At 50.0% G+C, this 19,964-nt stretch overlaps 7 protein-coding genes across 7 annotated transcripts; 1 reads left to right on the top strand and 6 right to left on the bottom strand.

Annotated features, from left to right (window-relative positions):
- Positions 1 to 79: 79 nt before the first annotated feature.
- EPUS_06244 (uncharacterized protein) lies at positions 80 to 2,340 on the bottom strand (the record flags this gene model as incomplete). Its single annotated transcript, XM_007807346.1, has 5 exons — positions 80 to 706; positions 765 to 1,266; positions 1,318 to 1,562; positions 1,687 to 1,734; positions 1,834 to 2,340. 5 exons carry the CDS (start codon positions 2,338 to 2,340, stop codon positions 80 to 82), a joined length of 1,929 nt encoding a protein of 642 aa, XP_007805537.1.
- Positions 2,341 to 5,150: 2,810 nt separating this feature from the next.
- On the bottom strand, positions 5,151 to 7,787 carry EPUS_06245 (ATP-dependent RNA helicase DRS1; the record flags this gene model as incomplete). Its single annotated transcript, XM_007807347.1, has 1 exon — positions 5,151 to 7,787. The coding sequence occupies one exon, from the start codon at positions 7,785 to 7,787 to the stop codon at positions 5,151 to 5,153; it is 2,637 nt and encodes an 878-aa protein (XP_007805538.1).
- Positions 7,788 to 8,458: 671 nt separating this feature from the next.
- Positions 8,459 to 10,233, bottom strand: EPUS_06246 (uncharacterized protein; the record flags this gene model as incomplete). Its single annotated transcript, XM_007807348.1, has 2 exons — positions 8,459 to 9,915; positions 10,008 to 10,233. 2 exons carry the CDS (start codon positions 10,231 to 10,233, stop codon positions 8,459 to 8,461), a joined length of 1,683 nt encoding a protein of 560 aa, XP_007805539.1.
- Positions 10,234 to 11,154: 921 nt separating this feature from the next.
- Positions 11,155 to 13,509, bottom strand: EPUS_06247 (uncharacterized protein; the record flags this gene model as incomplete). Its single annotated transcript, XM_007807349.1, has 5 exons — positions 11,155 to 11,173; positions 11,228 to 11,448; positions 11,502 to 11,954; positions 12,006 to 13,366; positions 13,425 to 13,509. 5 exons carry the CDS (start codon positions 13,507 to 13,509, stop codon positions 11,155 to 11,157), a joined length of 2,139 nt encoding a protein of 712 aa, XP_007805540.1.
- Positions 13,510 to 14,056: 547 nt separating this feature from the next.
- On the bottom strand, positions 14,057 to 15,754 carry EPUS_06248 (uncharacterized protein; the record flags this gene model as incomplete). Its single annotated transcript, XM_007807350.1, has 2 exons — positions 14,057 to 15,611; positions 15,663 to 15,754. The coding sequence occupies 2 exons, from the start codon at positions 15,752 to 15,754 to the stop codon at positions 14,057 to 14,059; spliced, it is 1,647 nt and encodes a 548-aa protein (XP_007805541.1).
- Positions 15,755 to 18,297: 2,543 nt separating this feature from the next.
- EPUS_06249 (uncharacterized protein) lies at positions 18,298 to 18,802 on the top strand (the record flags this gene model as incomplete). Its single annotated transcript, XM_007807351.1, has 2 exons — positions 18,298 to 18,672; positions 18,737 to 18,802. The coding sequence occupies 2 exons, from the start codon at positions 18,298 to 18,300 to the stop codon at positions 18,800 to 18,802; spliced, it is 441 nt and encodes a 146-aa protein (XP_007805542.1).
- A 379-nt stretch (positions 18,803 to 19,181) lies between these two features.
- Positions 19,182 to 19,800, bottom strand: EPUS_06250 (uncharacterized protein; the record flags this gene model as incomplete). The annotated part of the gene is made up of 3 exons (XM_007807352.1): positions 19,182 to 19,238; positions 19,306 to 19,429; positions 19,637 to 19,800. The coding sequence occupies 3 exons, from the start codon at positions 19,798 to 19,800 to the stop codon at positions 19,182 to 19,184; spliced, it is 345 nt and encodes a 114-aa protein (XP_007805543.1).
- Between the last annotated feature and the right edge of the window lie 164 nt (positions 19,801 to 19,964).

The following is a 19,964-nucleotide window of genomic DNA, read 5'->3' on the forward strand; positions in this document are numbered from 1 at the left end:
CCTCCCCCCCAACAATCACAAAAAAATCACAATCACACTCCCACCTCCCCCTGATGCTCAAAGATGCCCATCTCGCTGTCTACCTCACCACCTCCTCCCTCAATTTACTCCTCTTATCTCCCTGTCCCGGCATCGGCATCTGCATCTGCATCCCGCCCGGACCCTTGTTCCTCCTCCCCAACAAGGTCGAGTTATCCAGACTCAATTCAAACGGCTGTTTCGCCTTCCGCCCTACACTCTGCTTCGCAGCGGCCGCCACGGCGGGACTATGCTGACCATAGCCCCGTTCCTGTTGTGCGGCTTGTTGACTCCTGGCTGGCGCTGCAGCTGACGCTCGTGCCTGTGCAGCCGACGACGGATGCGTGCCTAGATTGGTGCTGCGCATCTTCGCTTCCATGCCCGCAACGTCGGATGGTTGTTGAGATTTTGGTACCTTGCTGGCGATATCGTCATCATAACCATCTGTCTCTTCCTCGTCGTAATCATCTTCATCCAGCACGTTGAGGCTGCCCATTTGGCCTGGGGCGACCGCACCGCGGTAACCGTGCTTGAAGTTCTTTCGTCGTTTGGCTTCCTCTTCTTGACGGTGCACGGCGTAGCCGACGTCAAAGACTTCGCGGAGGTTGATGGCACCTGGGGAGCGGAAGTCGGCTCTTCGTGTGCCGCCGCCGGGTGTTTGGTTGGCCGAGCCATTCCTTTTGTCGGACTGCCAGGGGTGTGGCAAGTGGTGGTGCGTCAGCGGCAGCATAGGTTGGCTCGTTGACTTTTCGAATCCATGGGTGAGCGAGGAATTCTCGTATGGTGAAGCGTTTGTCAGGATCGACGGTCAGCAGGTGCGATACTAAATCTTGAGCTGGCTTGGAGATGTCATCCCACCAAGGCGAGAGGAATGTATATTGGCCTCTAGCCACCTTCTCTGTAAGGACTTGGATCGATTCGTCGTAGAACGGCGGAAAGCCGCAAAGCAGTGTGTAGAGCACGCATCCTAGTGCCCACATATCCACTGCCTTGGAGTATCGTTCATCCTTGACGATTTCGGGCGCCGTATATCCTACCGTACCACACGGCGTCATGGTTTGCGAATCCCATACAATCTTCGATAAGCCAAAGTCTGCGATCTTGATCCGCCCGATTCCACCGGCACCCACCCCGGGTATGAACTCGCCCTCATCGGCCTTATCCTCGTCTTCGGGACTTTTAGGCTTTGGGTTCCTTGTTGGAATGAATGGTGCTGGATAGAACAGCAGATTTTCAGGTTTGATATCACTGTTGTCCTAGTAAGCTGAGGTCTGTGAGAAGGGCTGGGCATGTTCTTACCGATGCACAACGCCTTTATCCTCGTGTAGGTATTCTAAAGCTTTTGCCACTTGAGTGATGACATGTCGAGAGAGATCCTCGCTGAAATAGGTCAAACGCACAATTTGGTGAAAAAGCTCGCCGCCAGGGCAAAGTTCGAGGACGATGTAGTAGTATTGTCGAGACTCGGAGAAGTCGATTAGCTTGACGATGTTAGGGTGATCTAATTGACGCATTATCTGCACTTCTTTGAGGATGTTCGCACGCTGTCAAAGGAAACACCAAGTTAGCATTCGATGTAATAGTATGGGCATGACAAGCCCTGCAGCAGTCCAAGTTCAAGACACAAGACAGTATGTATGAGTGGCATGATAAGAAGGTAATGCGCACCTCCACAACCTTGGGTTGCTTTTTCAAATCCGGATGTAGGTGAGCATCCTATGTTTATTAGACGTGATTGAAGCATTTTTTTAGGCAGGAAAGGAAAGAACGACAACTAGACAAAAGGAGAGGCCTGGTCGCCTAGGCAGTGCATACCTGATTCGCGTTCATCTCGAATTTGCGGACAACTTTGATGGCGACTTCGCCTGGCTGTTGGGTATCTTTGGCACGATAGACATTGCTGAATGCACCGTCTCCCATCTTCTCCAGTAGAACGTATCGTTCTAGGCCAGGATATTTTGGTAACTTGCCCTTTTGTTCTCGCTCTTCGTTGATGATTTGTTGCAGCTCTGCTTCTCGGCCCTGGTTCTGCATCTGTTGTCCTTGACCAGCAGCATTTGCGGCTGCATGTCCTGCTTGGGCTGCAACATTCTGTTGGTTCACAGCAGCGACAGAGTACTCGCCCGCTACTTGTTGTGGCTGTTGGTAACCTTGATTCTGGCGCGCGAAATTGGGATCGCTGTGTGCTTGGCCATGATTTCGCTGTTGCTGATGGGCGTGGACTGGAGAGATATTGGTGGTAGGCTGATCTCGTGGCGGCTCGGCTACTCTGGCTTGTTTGCCGTGACGGATGAAGTTTTTGAGGTTTTGTATCGTGCTCATCCTTGCGATGGTGCAGCGCTATGTCGGGGGCTCTGTGTGCTCAGTGAAGGTTCAGAGAGAGAGGTAGCGGATGTTGCAATCAGGCAAAGGGTGATGTCATCCGGGAATGAAAGAGACAATGGGAGTCAGCTGGCGGCGGGCAGGAGCCAGAGATGGCGAAGAGGACTTGCGGAGGATGACTTTGGTGGTCGTAGAATGAACAAGTGTGAGGGTGTTGGGCACAAAGATGGTTAATGGTAAGGTGCGTGTACAGGGAGTATGGTAGGCTGCGAATTTGGCCAGGGCACGGGCATGCAATAGAATGGCATAGGCATTAAGTTAGTTGTATGCTGACTACCACGTACCAGTCTGGGTGGTAGAATTCCTGGAGGTGCAGATTGCTGATGACGCATGCAGTGCTGCCAGATTCCAAGTGGGCCGCCCCCACCAACCCCCAGGAGACGTCACTGCAGGCACTCAATCTAACCAACTAACCATTATTAACTACTATCTGCATGCTAATCAGCCCAACGGGAACTACTACGTAGTAAGTAGTTGCTAGGTAAAGTGTTGGCTAAGTCTTAACGCAGCATGTTTCGCTAAAGGATTTACTGTAGGACAACCATCATCCTCCATCCACTCCTGCTTCCCAGTTCGTTTGTTGCAGTCAAGCGAAGCATAGTATCTCCCCTACTTCTAGCAACTATCACCCTTCCATTATCTCTCCCATTGTATTGAAAATTTCTACTATTTTTTGGTAAAAGTCTAATCATTCCTGATGTGGACGCCGGCCACATTCCGGGACTAAGGGTGGAAGTATGCAGAGTGACGTTGGTGAAACGGGTGATCAAGATGGATGTGGCTGAGATCTGCGGGAGGAGTAATACAAACACCTCATTGTATGGTGACTTGAAACGCTTCTCTGGCATGGACACCACCAAACCTAGCTGGAAGAGCTTCACACATCGAGCGATTCACCATGACCTATGTGCCATTGACCCAAGGTTTGCCAGCCAAAGATGTGCAATCAGTAAGATGCTTGTGGCTGATTCGAAAAGCATTTTTACTCGCTTACTACGTATTTCGAAATGAACTTAATCAAGCCGACAAGTTTGATGAGCACCACCTGCCGGCAAATTCCAGTTTCACTCGCATTTTCTTGACCATTGACCTTGATTCTGTACGGAACAGTTTCAATCCTCCAATTTCCGCAGAACCGAGCATTTCCTGGTGACCCTTAACCGAATTCAAAATTATGCCAGGAAATATCTCGATTTCGTCCTTGGCAGATCTTGCGGCGCAGGAGGGCAGGCATAAATATTGTTAGGCTGGCGCTTGAATCAGCTTGTTACGATACAGCGCCACACAACTTTCATTGGCTACCATGTTTGATCTCAGTACTTGCTGTACAGCAATCTTGACTGGGTGAAGATACTGGACTTAGAGATTTTGCTTATAAGAGCATGAGACAGGATGGAGAAATCATTAGTGATTACTTTCTGTTTAATTTTGGCTTGATGAAAGCAATATATAATCGCATATGTATTCTTTTACGGGGTTTGCAAAGAGATTGTTTCGATACAATCATACTAGTGCCAGCCTAACAATATCTACGGGACCCCCAGTACGGAGTAATTGAGTAGTTTCTGCCCTCACGCCATGATCAAGAAAGCATGGACTCGAGTGCTGAAAGAAGCAGCTTAACGTGTATGACAGCCCAGCCGCTATTGTCTACTTGCACCACTTTAGTTGCCCTCCTTACTACGTAGTAAGTAGCTATTGACAGCCACAATGGGTAACGTGGCCAACTGAGCCATGTGCAACACCACTGGCAACACTTGGCATTTCCTACCAAAATTCCCAACCCACCAGTTTCAGCTTTGAAATCAATACACAGATGGGTCAAATACTTAACAGGAGAAGGCCCTCTAAAAACTATGCCTAAATTACCATTAATGTGTGCTTAGTCTCAGCCTAATTGTGATATGATCTAGTTTATATAGAATTACCCAATTAAACATCTGAAATCTGGTAAAATTATGTTATTTAGGATATCATTTTAAGAAAATGACGGTCAAGTTATGGCTGAATTATGGTCATTTGAGCCTCCTGGCCATCCTTAAAATATTAAAACGTTTGCTAAATACTAAGGACTAATATCACGTCATTCTTAGAGCCCTTCTCCCAGTAAGTAGCCAGAGTCAAGTTATATTTGCTTATGTAAGGTCTATTCATGCTATCTTAACCAGTTTTATCAAAAGAGCACCAGCAATATTTTAGGCGTAGAAATACGTAGTGTGCTTTAGGGACCGCAAAACACCCAGTAATTTCTGTTGCGAATGGGGGGTGTGTTGCACATGTTAGTTGGCCACGTTACCACAAGGACTACGGAGTAGGCGCAGAACAATATACCTTGATCCAACCGTAGTACTTACCCATACCTAGGCTAAGTTATAGATATACTGTACCGTGGCATGCCTTGCCTGGACCCCCGCCCTTGCTCGTCCATAGAGGCTCCGCAGACGACGACGACGACGATAACGTCGATGACTAACGAGGGTGAAGCCCGCGTGCCGTGTCTCGAGTTCGAGAACTATGCAGCATGACGTACTACCAGGTTGTTGTTCATAGTCGCTTGTTTCAGGCCGGTTGGGTGATGCTTAATGACAGTGTCATCGAGGAGTCTAGTCGGATAGTCGAGGAGATCTTGCACCTCCAACAGCGTGCAGTCCGGGGTGATGGGACGAAAAAGTCTTTTTTGAGGGAAAGGAAGAAGAGAGCTGAATCAAAGCGGAACATTAGATCCGGTTAATGTAGACCAAACGCGCCAGTTATCTTCTTTTGCTTGTCCTGGTCTTGTGCTTCTTCATCTCCTTCGTGGTAGCTTTCCCCTTCTTTCTCCTCCTCTCTACCCTCTCCCGCCTAACCGCCTCCTCACTGCCCTTCCCCTTCCTCCAAACCTTCTTCCCTTCCTCCTCCAACCTCTCCCTCTTATCGTCCAACCTCTTCTTCTCCTTGCCAGACAACTTTCTCTTTCCCAGCACCTTCTTCTTCTGCCCCTCTGACCCTACCCCACCATCTCCTCTCGCCTCCTTCTCCCTGGTCTTAGCATTCCTCTTCTCCCTTTCGCTCTCAAACCAAGTCCTTCTAGGCCGTGACAAAATCTCGTCCCGATGCTCCACAAGATTAGCAGCCCTAACGACCTGTTTCCCAACCTGCTCAAGTTGTCTCTCCTCCTTCTCCTCCTGCAGAACCTCCTCCACCTCATCCTGTAACATCTCCACTTCCCTGGCCCAACGATCTGCCTCCTCAGCCCCTACCACTCGCGAAACAATCTTCGCTCCCTGAGCCCTTGCAGACTTAACAGCAGCTTTGACGACCTTTCGATCCGGCTCCGCCGCCAACGTGCAAGCACGCCCAGACTTCCCCGCCCGAGCCGTCCGACCCACGCGGTGAAGATAGATCTCGTGATTTTGCGGTGCTTCGTAGTTTATCACTGTTTCCACACCTTTGATATCCAACCCGCGACTTGCGAGATCAGTGGCGAGGAGAAACTGCGTCTTCCCCGCCCGAAACGTCTCGACGGCATTAATCCGCTGCTCCTGGGTCATGGAGCCGTGAAGTTCTCCAGCCTTTAGGCCAAGAAGTGAAAACACGATGCGTACGCGATGGGCTTCCTTTTTCTGGCGAAAGAAGATGATCGTCCTTGACGTGTGAACCGTCTTGCACAGATGCAGCAGATAGCCTAGCCTCTTGTCCTCGCGGCCGGGGCGGAGACGGACGAATTCTTGGCTCAAAGTGTCGACAGTGGATTTTTGCTTGTCAACCATCAGCCGGACAGGCCTGTTCAGTCCGACGCGGATGAGACTGTCCACGCTTTCGGTCATGGTGGCGCTGAAAAGCATGGTTTGGCGGGATTTAGGGATAGATGAGATGATCTCGTTGAGCTCGTCGGCGAAGCCATCTTCGAGCATTCGGTCCGCTTCATCGAGCACGAGGATCTCTAGCGTGTCGACAGTGAAGGAGGGAGAATTGCGCATATGGTCTATGAAGCGGCCTGGGGTGGCAATGACCACGTCGGGTCGCTTTTTCAGCAGGGCTTCTTGTTCGCGGAGGGAGAAGCCGCCCACCAGTTGGGCGAAGGTGATGTCGGTGAAAGATGCTAATTTGACGGCGACGGCGTAGCATTGTACAGCTAGTTCTCGGGTTGGCATGAGAATGGCGACACGTGTGGTTGGAATTTTGCGAGGACGGTAGAGGAGGCGTTCGAGGATGGGCAGGAGGAAGGCGGCTGTTTTGCCGGAGCCGGTGACGGCAGATCCGACGACGTCCTTTCCTAGTAGGGCTACAGGAATGGTTTTCCTTTGGATTGGAGTAGGGTTGGTGAATGACAGAGTTGAGAGACCTTTGAGGATTGGACGTGAAAGGGAAAAGGATTGGAAGGAGGATGACATATCTGTGGAGCCGGGATCGGACTTTGAAGCAGACTTTTCTTCTGATTCCGGAGCGAAGAAGGCAGCGCGTTTGGAGGCCTCTTCTGGGTCTTCAACCGAGGTATCTGAGTCGCCGTCCGAATGGGCCATATCATCCGGGTGTGCAGTTGGAGACGCGATCGAATCATCGTCAGCGTCTGATTCAGCATCGCTTTCTCCATCCTGTTGACGTGGGTCGTCGTCGCTGTTCTCTTCCCTAGCTTCCTCGTCTTCCTGATCCATAGCCCCTGCTCCGAAGCCATCCGTAGCCAACAGCTCATCATCCGCAAAATCTAAGAAATCTTCCTCTTCCTCTTCCTGCCCCTCCCTACCCTCTTCTTGATCTTGCTCGCCATCGACTTCCACAACACCATTTTGAGAAGACTCGACATGCGCATCCCCATTTACAGCACCCTCCCTACTCTTCATTCTCCTCGCCAGTCTCCTCTCAATGATCTTATCCAGATCTACTCCCTGCTTCTTTCCGGATTCCTTGCCATCGCCCCCAGTTTTCCTCTTCAGAGCAGCATTCGTATCATCACCCCACGCATCGAAGCCCTCCACTAACCCTCCATCCTCCAAACCCGGGATCCTAAATTCAAACCCCGGATCCAAAGCCCCATCATCATCTTCTTCTTCTTCTTCTTCGCCCAGCTCATCCTCTTCCTCGTCACTTGAGCCCTCCCTGCCCCCTTGTCGTAAGTTTCTGAGCTTCGCGCCAGCCCGCTCATCTCGCAATCCCCTGTGCTTCTTGTTCCATCTACCGCTTTCCCCCACCTCTTCTCCAATTCCCGTCTCCCTCTTCCTTTTCCCAATCCTCACATTCCCTCTGCGCTGCTCGTCTTCTGCGCTCGATCCCCATTCTTCGACAGAACCGGTCGCACCATTTCTTGTAGCTCTTCCTCTCTCCTCTTCCGCTTCTTCACGATCGGAAATGGTAAAGACGAAATCGTTGTCTGCTGCTGGTGGTGACAATGCTCCAGAGTGGGGTGCCATTGAAAAAGAATTGATCTAAAAGGTTAGAACAGTGGTGCGAGCGGGTTGGCTAAAGCGGATCGGCATATGTATGTCCTGTTTTCACATCCTTTGTCTTCGATCTCGATACAGAGACAGAGTGGGTTGGTATTCAACTCTCTGACTGTTGCGCGGTGGGGTCTTGATTCATAGTGATGGATCCAAAAAATAATTTAGAGTTCGAGGCTTAACGTTAATTTGGCTTCGAGGGTAGAATTCTGGCTTGGCATGAAATGGGAGGTGCGCCCTCCTTGCTCGTGAAAGCTATGTACGGAGTAATCAGATATCGTAGAAGAAGAAAATAGTCGATAATAGGTCACTCCCCCGACCGATACATACAAGTGTCTGTGGATCGTGCCTATACAGTATATGGTGGTTATGTATACAACACAAATTATCGTATAGTTACGAGTGAAGAATACACCATTTTCATGCCAGAACTCCTCGCTCCGGCCGCCTAATTCTGACAATGAATCGACAAATGCCCAGTTCCAGACCACAGATGTAGGGTGACGCCTGTTCGTTATTCGTGCAGCTTACAAAGACCAATACTCCTCACCAAGATGATGGGAAGATGGTGTCCCTGCAAGTAGAAAATACACAGCCGAGTCAACAAGCCCAAATACGATGGATCAGGGACAATCATTTGTGCATCACATCACACTGACACTGTTGGCTCTGGCCGCTGTCTGGAATGCAGAAAGAGATTCCGACGTGGTGGCAACACCTCCTCTCAGAAGCGATCCGCCCCATCCAGCAAGCGAGTACCCTGGCGGGCCTTGCTGCTGCTCGCTTTGTCTTCTCAGTCCCTGAAAAGCAGGCAGCACCCTTGGCTGCGTCTCGCTATACTCTGGAATTTGCATGGGTGGAGCTAAGCTTCTTGAAGAGAATCTCCCTTCTGCTAGCTCTTCGTCGACCTCTCGTGTGGCGATAGCTTCGGCTTCTTCTTCGCTGATAGTCACGGTGGCGTCTGGATTGCCCTCTGCAGAGATTTGAATAGGAAGTCTGAGCTGAATGGAGGGCGTGGAGACTGTGGCGCCGGGAGTGTGGTATGATACGTTGAGGTCTAGGACGTATGTGCGGCTGACGCTGCAGGAATGGAAAGTTGGAGTGAATGATCTATTCCTGGGAAGGGACATAGGGACCAAGACTTTGGCGGTATAGAAGGGACTGCCTGGTCGGTATGCTGATGATGGGTCGGGAGTATTCTCCGTGCTGGCCATAGATAGGTCCGAAAAGTTTGACTGACGTCTGGACAAGCTTGCGGTGGACGATCCCATACCATCGTGCTTCCGCCACTCCACAGATGAGATGCAGCGGGAAGAAAGCTCGACTGACTGTACAAAGAATCCTCGCTGGGTATCCCATGCGTTGACGCTAGATCTAGAGGGCAAGTGGCGGAAAGGTACTGAGCCGAAGAAGGTCTGCGCTCGGAGCTTGCTGACAATAGATCCTAATGGAGGTGGCTGTACCTTATCATCGATAGGATCGAAACGTAGATTGACAGTGGTCATTGTGGAGATGGGACAGCCTGATTGATTCTTCAGGGCTGGCAGACGGAATCCACTCGGTTGCGGAGCTTCTGCCGTTATGCGACCCAGCTTGCCCTTAAAAAGACCTTTCCTGACGTCCTTCTCTTTTCGTAGCTCAAAATCTTTGTTGTCTTCGCTGATATTCAAAGGCGGGTCCTCATCTACTGCTGGCACAATTCGAACCTTGATGGCCTTGTCTGTCACGTCAGAAGACCTAGTCCCTGTTGCGCGAGCCTTGACCATCCTCGCTCTGATCATGTACTGGATCTTGGACATCTCTGGTGCCATATCATCCTGGAGAGTCTGGCCATCACCTGCAAGCATTGGGTCACCAAAGCTTGGCGGGACACGGGTGTGGGCTTCGTGAACCTGTGGACTATCGACACGATGGGTACACTGTTGGTCTAGTAGACGATCTGGCACCACAAATTCGAATGGGAAGGTATATAACACTCCGGCTCTTGCGACTCTGTTCTCTGGCAATAACGAGGGATCGATTGGCTGGAGTAGCTTCAGAAACCTGTGTCTGCCAATGGTTCTTCCCGACGTAGGTGCCGTTGTGGCGACCTTCTCGATGTCTAAGCACAGATTTAGTCAGCCATTCGTATTTTCTCAGGTAAGGAGTGACACAGATCTCACGTAACCTCCTGTGGGATCTCTGGTTACTTACATGTCTCTGTCACACCTTCGAAGGATATCTCCAATTCATGGAAACTGCTGTCTTTTCCACATTTTATCAGAATTTGACCGGAGATCTTGTCAAGGTTGGTGTAGGAGCTGACGAAGCTATGTTCATCCTCATCGTCGAGGATGATATCGACATCACTCGGCTTTCGAAAAGAAAAGGACTGCAGCGCTGCTGACCGTCGCTTGCCCGGCAGCATACCTCTCGACATTAGAGATTAGTGTTCAATTGAAAAGCAAGTGGGGCAACACGGGGATGTGTGGCAATCTTTGAATGGGGGATTGGAGGGTTGTGGCCGCCTGAATCGCAATCGGGGTAGATGGTGGGGTAAGTGTTCAGGAGAGATGACTGTTCTTTTAATGAGGATGTGGTTCCCCTGGTTAACCTCAAGCTATCGGATCAATTGGGCAGTGAGGATACGACTTGATGAACAGTATCACAAGAGCAAACCCAGATATAGATACATTGATCAGAATTTGCTCTGCATGCCTGTCCAAGAGAGAAAACGTTGGACATATTGAGTCATCGCCTCCAAGGGCGCGCCCTTCATGTGGGGAGTCTGAAGCCAATTGGCGGGAGGATCAGCTGTGAACAACCCTGCAGCTTTAGTGCGGCTTAACCCCCAAATTCCATCCATGCAAGCCGCACAGAGCGCGGAAAGTAGTACTTAGTAGATGGAAATATTCTCAGCCATCACATGGCACGAAGGCTTACCAATCTCCAATCCCCGGAGAAATTTTCAGATGCAACTCTGGTGTTTAAACAGCAGCTATTCGTTAAGTATACCTCAGGCCCAGCGTACGGGGGTATCCAAGGTGTCACTGTCAAAGTATATTACTTTCACCTCGCTTTTACCAGCAGCATATTGAGAAATCGATAAAGATGGCAGCAATGCAATGTGGTGGGGTGGTACCAGGTCTGCAGACATAGCACGGAACACTCGATGCTATCAATCGGGACACCTCCTAATGGAGACACAAGGGTAGGAAAGACGAGGTTGCCATGTAGACCCTTTTCAATAGAATCCAAGATACTGTCGACCTGGGGTATGTGAATTTCGTTGTAGACATTATGTTCTCATTATTATAGGTAGTTCTAGGATTTTGAGAGCGATACCAAAACCAGTCTATCCTCAGTCCACTTTGGTTGCGCTACACTACGTTAGTACCTCCGGTCCAATTAAGAGACCAGTAAGAATGACTTACCTGTAAAGACGCCTGACGAATGCATACGCTGTAAGAAACCCAACCGTACCTGTCAGAAGCGCGTAGACAACGCAGGCCAGAAAGCTGTAGCTGAAAAAGAGGATGCTGGAAATGAAGCCTTGAATATGCAGTCGAGTAGCATAGTACCAGACACAATAGGCAAACACCCATAGTGCGCTGCCGGCACCCACGAAGAAGCTCTGCCACCACCAATGGTGGTTCTGAGAGAGGTTAGCAACATCCAGTGGCAACCTGGTAAATTCAAATAGCCTACCTCTGAGCAAAGCTGGATATAGGTCGCGATAATGGTCACCTCGCTCACGGTGATGATAAGAATTATGCTGACAACACTCAAGAAGCCAAACACATAGTAGTAGCCGCTTTTGTCCTGCCACACGCTCTTGAATACGAACATCAACTCAATGAAGAGGACTGCGAATGGCACCAGTCCAGCAAGAAGAACGACTTGCAGGCTCCGTGTATGCCACGATTGGGCCGGAATTTGGCGTGGTGTTGCGTTGGTTCTGGTTGGGTGTTGCCATGCTTCAGTCTTGACATATCCGTACCAGCTGCCCAGATATACCAGGGGTACCTGGATAAGAAGCCACAATGACGCCAAACCCATGAGGGTACCGAAAGGGAGTGCTGTGCTTGAGGCTTGCGCCCAGACGAACAGATTGAGAATGAAGACAAGGCTGAAGAGTAGACCAGGAAACAAAAGAGCAGTCTGAGATATGTCAGTAGTGATCACACCTTCCATATGTAGAGAGCAGCCTACCATCAGCATGTTCTTCCTCCAATTTTGACCACCGAAAGTCTTGTAGACCCTAGCAGAGAAATAGCCAGAGAAACCGCCAGCAAAGATGAACAAGCCAAAGCCAACACTGACAAATCCGCCACGAAAGCTCGGGTTGAGGACACCAAGGCAGCTTAGTAGGAGTAAGCCTGTTACCATGAAAAGTAATTGCATGCCAGACCCAATGAGTGGCGCGAATATTCCAGCATGCGGCGGAATTCGGAAAACATCGCCGTGTAGAAGCTTCCAGCCTGTAACATCGTCCAGCGCTTCATCGTCTGATGAAAGATCCTCATCCACCTCAGTTTCGGTAATTTTCTCAAGCAGGCCACCCTTTGGAGATTTCCTGTCTCCACTCCTGCGCGTTCTGGTCCTGAATTTGGCTTCCTCCAGATAGCTATCTCCACGACCTCGCAGATCACCCTGTGATGTTCGACTCAAGATGACAATCACGATGGCACCCAGAATGCCTGAAATGATCAACGAATTCAGAATAGCCAGCCAATGCGTTACAGTGCTCTCGCTCTGGTCAGTGAAATAGAGATCCCACCGATTGCTCCACTCAACTGTGGCCTCCTCTCTGAAATAGACTGAGTATGTGTATGGAATGGTGAGCGTCGCCCCATCATGGACATCCATGTCATCCTCTGGAAGATAAGACGAATCCGGATACTTGGCAGCCAGCTCGGTGTTGTTCGGAGCAATGTAGAGCTGAAATTTTTCGTGGTCGCCAGAGACCTCAGGACAGCCGGTTTCGTTCCTATGCGAGCCCCCGATGCTTTTGGTATACACCTCAAACCCCACCACAACCTTTGCGCCTCGGGTGCCTTCCTTGCCAGGCGCTTTCCGCCATCGGATAACCATGGTAAAATGATTGTTTAGGACGTATCGCATTTTCCCACTATCCAGATCAAGCTCCTTCTCTCCCAGCTTGAAACCAGCAGCGTAGTACTTCCGAGATCGATCAACGGTGACAAAGGACGTAGCCCCTGGAAGGTTATCTAATATCCACTCGGTGACATATCCATCCTCGATGAGTTGCTGCGCCCGTCTGACATCTTTTCTCGTCACACTCTGATCACAGAGATAGCGGCATTCGATATCCTGATTCATGTTGATCTCAAAGTCGGAGGTCATAATGCGGTCTCCTCTCAATACCTCGCCCAGATTAAGCGGCACACTGTGCCCAGAGCCAAAAGGTGAGCCACTCTGCTTGTTCCCAGTGGGAGGGCAAACAAAAGGCAGTTCGAAGTAGGCAAATTGGAGTTGTGTATTGTCCGAGTAGACCTTGTTGACTAGAAGGGGGATGGACTCGTCGTCTTTGTAACTTTGGATTGAGTAGCCTGCGCTCGAATCAGCCCAGATTACAGCTATATCGAGGCTTCTATATGAGATGGTTACCAGGGATATAGAAGGCGTCATAGAGTGCAGAGAATAGGGTCGTCCAGCACAGCAGTATAGTGGTTATTCGACAGTCAGGAGGCATCTTGCGAAGATTTTAAGCGAGTGTAATCGGTACGGAGTACCTGTTGAGAGCACAAAGCCTTAAGCTTGAGCTCACCACTGGATTATCAGATTGGGAAGATCAGATTGATCAGTAATAAGTTTGGAGAAGATAAGCGAGAAACAGTGGATGGGGAAGACAGCGGAGCGTTTCCACGCTGACATCTCAACAGAACCTTGGTACGCTAATTAAATCAAAGTAAATATGTGCCTGAAGTCGTTAATTGCTCGTCCTTAACCTATCTTATAATAGCGTAAACTGGGCTGGTCAACCGAGCTTGGCACTGTTCAAAGTCCTCCGGTCCAAGCTTTTATGCGAAGTCATGTCATGTCAATCATGCACCTTATATTGCTACCCTTAGATTTGAGGATTTGGGACCTATAGATATTGATATGCTCATCACCTCGGCTCCCTTGCAGTGCACTATACATCCCACGCTGATGAGAACTGCTGAGTAAAAATGCCGCCAAACGACTAATACTAATTAAATCGTACAATTGAGCTTCAAACATTGCCATGGGTAACACACCTAGAAATGCTCCTTCCAGAACCTGAACCTTACCGACTCCTTCGAACATGCTTTCGCTGCACTCTTGATTTCCCTAGCCGCGGCAGATGGACCGCAGAAGTAGACACCGATATCGGTACGCAGTGATCCCTCAAGGCCTGACAAATATGTCTGATCAAGGAGCCCGTCACGCATGGCGCCGAATAGTCGGGTGAAATCAGGGCGACCGAAGTTCGTTCGGGTCTTCAATTCAGTCAACGGGTCCACATCTGTGCCGACTGAGTTTAAGTAGATATTTGTCGCGGTATCACTGTCTAGTCGTTGAGTGAGGTAGGTGTGGATCCGCAGAAACTCTGGCCCTCCTGCCGTATCCGCAGCCGATGCCGATTGAGCCTCGAGAGAGGACAAGAGTGTTTGAAACCATTCAAAAGACGTGGTGTCCTTGCAGACCCAGATGAACTCCACCCGTCGAAGTCGCTGGGGTGGATTTGGGCCTCCTCTGAGATGCCAAATATTCTTCAAAATTGAGGCCCACGGCGTCACACCAATACCTGTGCCTATCAAGACAGCAATTTCATTGTCGAACACGTCCTCTGCCGGTGCTCCGTAGGGACCATCAATCCGAAGACTTGGCATTTTTTGACCGTTCGAGAGGGCGATTTCATACATGCCGTTGGGATCAAGACCGTCATACTCCTTAGCTTGCGATGGTCCGCACCCCAAAGCATCTCCAAGTGCACGAGTGAAGTCTCCAACTTGTCGAACATGCACTGAGATATATGGATCGAATGGGCAGGACGTGATGGTGAACGGATGCCACTGATAGCCGGATACCGTCGGGACTTGCAAGAAAAGCCACTGACCAGCCTTGTATTTCATCGAGGGTTTGCGAAACTGAATTTCCATAGCATCATAGGGATGGCGAACGACCTTGGTGATCTCAGTCTCCCTTCGAGCTCGAATCTCGCGGTAGAGCCGTTCGATCAAATAAAGTCCGCCTCCCACCATCTCCCACCTCCAACCTTGGTATCCTATGCAGTGGTCCCAGAAATCCTTACCAGCGAACGGCGAATATGCTGGCACGGAATCTCGTACAAAACATCCTACCGCATGGGTATAGAGACCCAGAAAGAACGGGATAAAGAGATGGTGCGTATACCAAAAAGTCTCAAATGATTGCTGCCGTATCTTCGCATGGGCGGTTGTATACATCAGTAACATGCACAGAAGCATGATGTGTCCTGTCACACCACCTGGCTGAGCATAATGCACCTGTACAGCGGTGACCGGCCGTAGCTGGGTTCTTTCCACGTTAAAAAAGTTGACATAGTGAGCTGAGACGTGGATGATTGTGAAGACAAGCATAGCGTATGCGACCTGCCTGTGGAACCATTGAGATTCGTCCAGTGGTAGGAACTTGACTTTGGGCCTGACCCATCGCAATATATTCCTGCACATCGGCAACAGGATGAGCAATCCGTCGACAGACAACGCAAGTCCTGCGCCTCGGGACAGCCAGACCGAGTATTGGAGTGTATTAAGTGGATCAAGTCGAGAATCCTGTGCTTGTTTAACCCTGGGATTGTTGTCAGCTGCTGTCACTGTTCACATCCATTCTGTAGCTCACCATCCATAAGCAAATAGTCCCCAGTGGAGACCCCAGAAGAGGAAGTAGAAGATGAGCTTTGGAACGGTGAAGTGCGATTTGAGACTCGTCATCCTGAAAAGAGCCCACCCGGAAGGTGTTGTAAAAGAGTGACAGACAGTAAAGAAAGCGCTTCAATTGAAGAGATGTCAACCAGCGATGACCAGCATAGATGGGACAATTACTGCTTGGCGTGGGACGACTTTGTCCACAAGGTAATGTGCTGCCCAGAAGAGGGATAACACTAGCATTTGAGAGATATGGTGCGTCGCCTGCGGTGGCGGGGAGTTGTGGGAGGGGTTTGTGGTGTCAGATTTGTTGGTCTGGCCAGCAGAGTCGCCTCAAAATCCCACCGTCTGCTCTTGCGAGGATGGCTGTTGTTGGACTTTTTAAGGCCGGTGAAACCCAAAGATAACAGTTCGAGGCCTTGGAATCCTGGAGACTTGAACACGCTCGTTTATCGGCTGAGGGTGTGATCAGCAATCCTTCCAACACTGTTACAAAGTGACAAAAGGCTTTGTAAGGCCCACGCGAGCGAGGCGTTACGCGGGTCTCAATCAGGACGCTGGCATAGACATTCAATGGAAGGCGAGTTGACCGACGATGATTAACAGCATTGTAAAGTTTGGCTCTTACAGGGGCACATAGTTGAGGCAAGGTCTGTAACGTGGTTGTCGTGCAAAGGATGTCTTGTCCCCAAACACTTCGTAGGGCAGGAGCATGGACAACCTGAATGTATCTGGCGACTGCTCAGACAAAGTGGGACAGGCTGCGACACAGGAGGTTGCGGATTATGTGATCCAACAGATGTGCGGTAAGCGAAACAATCTGCCAACGGGATTCTGACGGACAGCCAAGCGGGAATGGAATTGTCCGAATGGGGCTGATGCTGCGAGATAATTCAAGATGGTGTAGAGTTATCGTTGTTGCATTTGGGAGAATATAGAGACTGCGCCGCGAAGAAGCCGTTTCACATTACATTATTGTGTGCCAAAGCTGGTGACTTGGCACTTGCGAGAGACTTGGAAAGCAGTGACAAGCTGGACGATTGATAACTAACGAGTGGACAAGTTCATGCCCAAAATCAACAACTCTACTACTATGTAACTAAATTAAAAGTCGAGTCCAGCCGATGTCGAAGGCTCTGATATCCTTGCTCGCAACTGAACTCTCGCACATGGTTCCTGCAGGAAACGGGGTTGTGCCGTTGATTGGGTGGCTGGTGACAGACCAACTCCTCGCATAACCGCCCAAGGTTGCTCCAGTCCAACAGCGCGCCAATCGGCACTCGATAGTCCGTACTACGTATTTCTCCAAGCTTTGAATGCAGCACCTCGATGACACGTTATAAACTATAATAACTCCAAGTATGGCCACGAAGCCAAGGATACTACACGGACATGTTAGGGCTCCGAGAACAAACGTACATAGTAGTAGTAGCCCAGATCGTCAGCTTACAACAGTAGGCAAGAGGATTTGGCTTCCTTCGTTCCGGTGTAGCTACCGCTCGTACTCTATAAGGCTATCAGGATTCTTCAGCTTACCTACACAGCCGGGATGGTAATGAACCAATTAGACACCGTCACGAATTTTTCTTTTCGCTTGTATCGTCGAAGTTGTTCTGCTGGCATGCAGCGCGGGGGTTGGTGAGAATCAAGGGCGAGCCGTAACCGCCAGCTACTGCATGCTCTTAAGCAAAAATAACTCCTCCAAGGTTCTTAGTGTATCAAGCCCGAGTCAAACTCGACCACAGGGTCTCGTTATTCGCCCCTTTCAGCATCCTCCGGTCTGCCCCACAGAACGGGAGCTTATTCTACTGGGATGCCGCGGGCGGTAAATTGGTTTTGCGGCCCACTCTCAGGGCCCAGAACTGGGATACCAAGCCAATCACTCTATCACCCACCCAACGCTACCACTCCAAAGCCTTATTCGTAGAATAACAACTACCGGTTGCATCTGATCCAAATAAGACTGGTGAGCTAATGCTGGCAACAACGCTGGAACATTCAGCGTGGACCGAGGATTTGTTCCCACTTCTCGAACATCGCAAGTTTCCGACGCAAGACGCTGCTGCCGCTGACCCGTTTCGAGCGACTTCATGCCCTTTCATGCGTTTCTACTTCCTGAAACTGTGAACATTTGACAGATTGAAACATCAGCGAAGCATCGCATAATCGTATCTCTAACAATTATCGCCACAACATTACACTGTCAACACTGGAAAACTGTCGCATCTTTTACCGCCTTATCATTACGCATTGACTCACGCTACACGGAGTTGGAAGGCAAGCAACCGATAATCCTGCAAAGATATCGCCTTCAGGCACGCCCACACACATAAACAGATCCAGGCACACGATCCTTCGCATCTCTGACTCAATGCTCCGGTGACATCTCCGCGCAGGCGCATTTCGCCCAGCCCAACCCAAATCCTCACCATTCACTATCTTCACCTTCCTCCCATAACCCAGAGACACCAAAAGAAGGACTTGTGGCTGAATATCATCGAAAACCTTTTCCCTTTACCACTCCCGCGGGTCGGAAAGCCTCCTCAACCTCACCTCATCTCACCTCACCTCGAAAATTCCCATCGATTATACATCTCAACCCTAGCTCAATGGGCAAACTAATTAAGAACCACTGGGCCCGTCTCATCATCCTCACCGCCTCAGCCTACCAAATCGCGGCAGCGATGGAAGGCTTCTTCTGGCCCAAGGTCTTCTGGGACTTTGCTACCAAGAACCTCGATGGTGCCGTGAAACCCTTCCCTGTTCTTCAGGTGCTCAACCTTCTCTTTGGGATTACGGGTTTACTCTGGGAGTGGCCACTCAGTTTCATTGCCCAAACACCGATACACAGGTCCATCGAGGCGAGGCTGGCCTTCTATCCGCTGAGCGCGCTGATGGCGATCTTGCTGTATCAGGCGACAAATCCGGCGATCTATTATTTGGTGGGCGTCGGAGTGTATTTTTGGGCATATAGCGAGGGGGAGGTATGTCATCTCTTCCGTTTCCTTTTTGTTCTATGAGTATGTTGCTAACAGGCGTTTCCAACAGAGTGTAGCTGCTGTGCCATGGACGTTACCCAAGAGGCTGGGTAGCTCGCCTAGAGAAAAGGTCTGACCTTGCAGATTCCTGCACTCGGCGTTCTTGTTTTGTTCTCTCTGCATTTAGCGATATGATCATATGGACACAAGGGGACAGGATGGATGGATGGCATATGCAGTCGATCCCAGCAGGGCGTGCTCATGTACTGGTTGAGGTAGCTATCAGTATAATTGAAATAAAATTTAAATCTACACCATCATCATCATCATAACTTTTTCATGTTCTTGGATAGAAGTGTTTATTTGGGTGCAGTTTTTCTAATTCAGTCTACTATCGAGATCTGATCCTATGCCCTAGCTGATCGACAGGCGTTCTGGCAACATTCTCTGATTCCCCTCTCCCGAAGTTGCCCTTTATTCCCCCGAGCCATGAGTGGACCCGCTTACCGACCCACTCAATGCGGAATCGATCCCCCCTTGGTGATATTTGTCACTCCTACACGTTCGCCAATCTGAACAGTAAATCATTATCCATGCTTATTCATGCACAACAGAGTGCTCTGAAAATACAGAACATACCTCGCTAGCCTGGACTTCACCACCCTCCAGAATTTTTATGATAACCTCGTCGTCATTGCTGGTGCCGAATTCGTTCTCGAGCGTCGACTTGGATGCCCCGTCTAGGACTCCCTGGGCGCCATGCCTGTCGCAAGGATGAACAATTAGCAATGCTCTTCTTTCGCTTTGCAGGTTCAGTAGCGGTGACTGATAGGTAATATTGCACAAGGACCTCTCGCAGTAGCAGAAAGAGAGAAAAGGACAGAGAATCCACCCTCACGGGCTCGTTTAGGAGTATGTAGGGTCTTGAAGGGCCGCCTTCCCCAGACATCATGAGGTGCTGGTAACATACTTGTGTGTCTGAAAGACCTTGAATCCAGCCATGACCTGCGCAAGAGGTATGCTGCGATCTTTCTTCCAGTCCTTGACCGCTTCGGGGCTTTCGACGAAGACGATAAAGCTGTCGGATGCTCCGTGGAAGACCACTTTGCTCTGAGCACCGTTTCCGCGAGGCATATTGTTACCCGACGTTCGGTGTTGAAGACGGATGGATTAGAATGTGGGAGTGTTGTGTGGGTTTTGGTTGTCAGGGAGGTTGGAGTTGGGTGTGGTGTATGGTTGATATTGATGGAAGCTGAAGAAATGGGCTTTCGTGCGCTTTGTAGGATTGTCAACAGCTG

Source organism: Endocarpon pusillum (assembly GCF_000464535.1).
Source record: "Endocarpon pusillum Z07020 unplaced genomic scaffold scaffold6858, whole genome shotgun sequence".
In the NCBI taxonomy this organism is placed as follows: Eukaryota; Fungi; Ascomycota; class Eurotiomycetes; order Verrucariales; family Verrucariaceae; genus Endocarpon; species Endocarpon pusillum.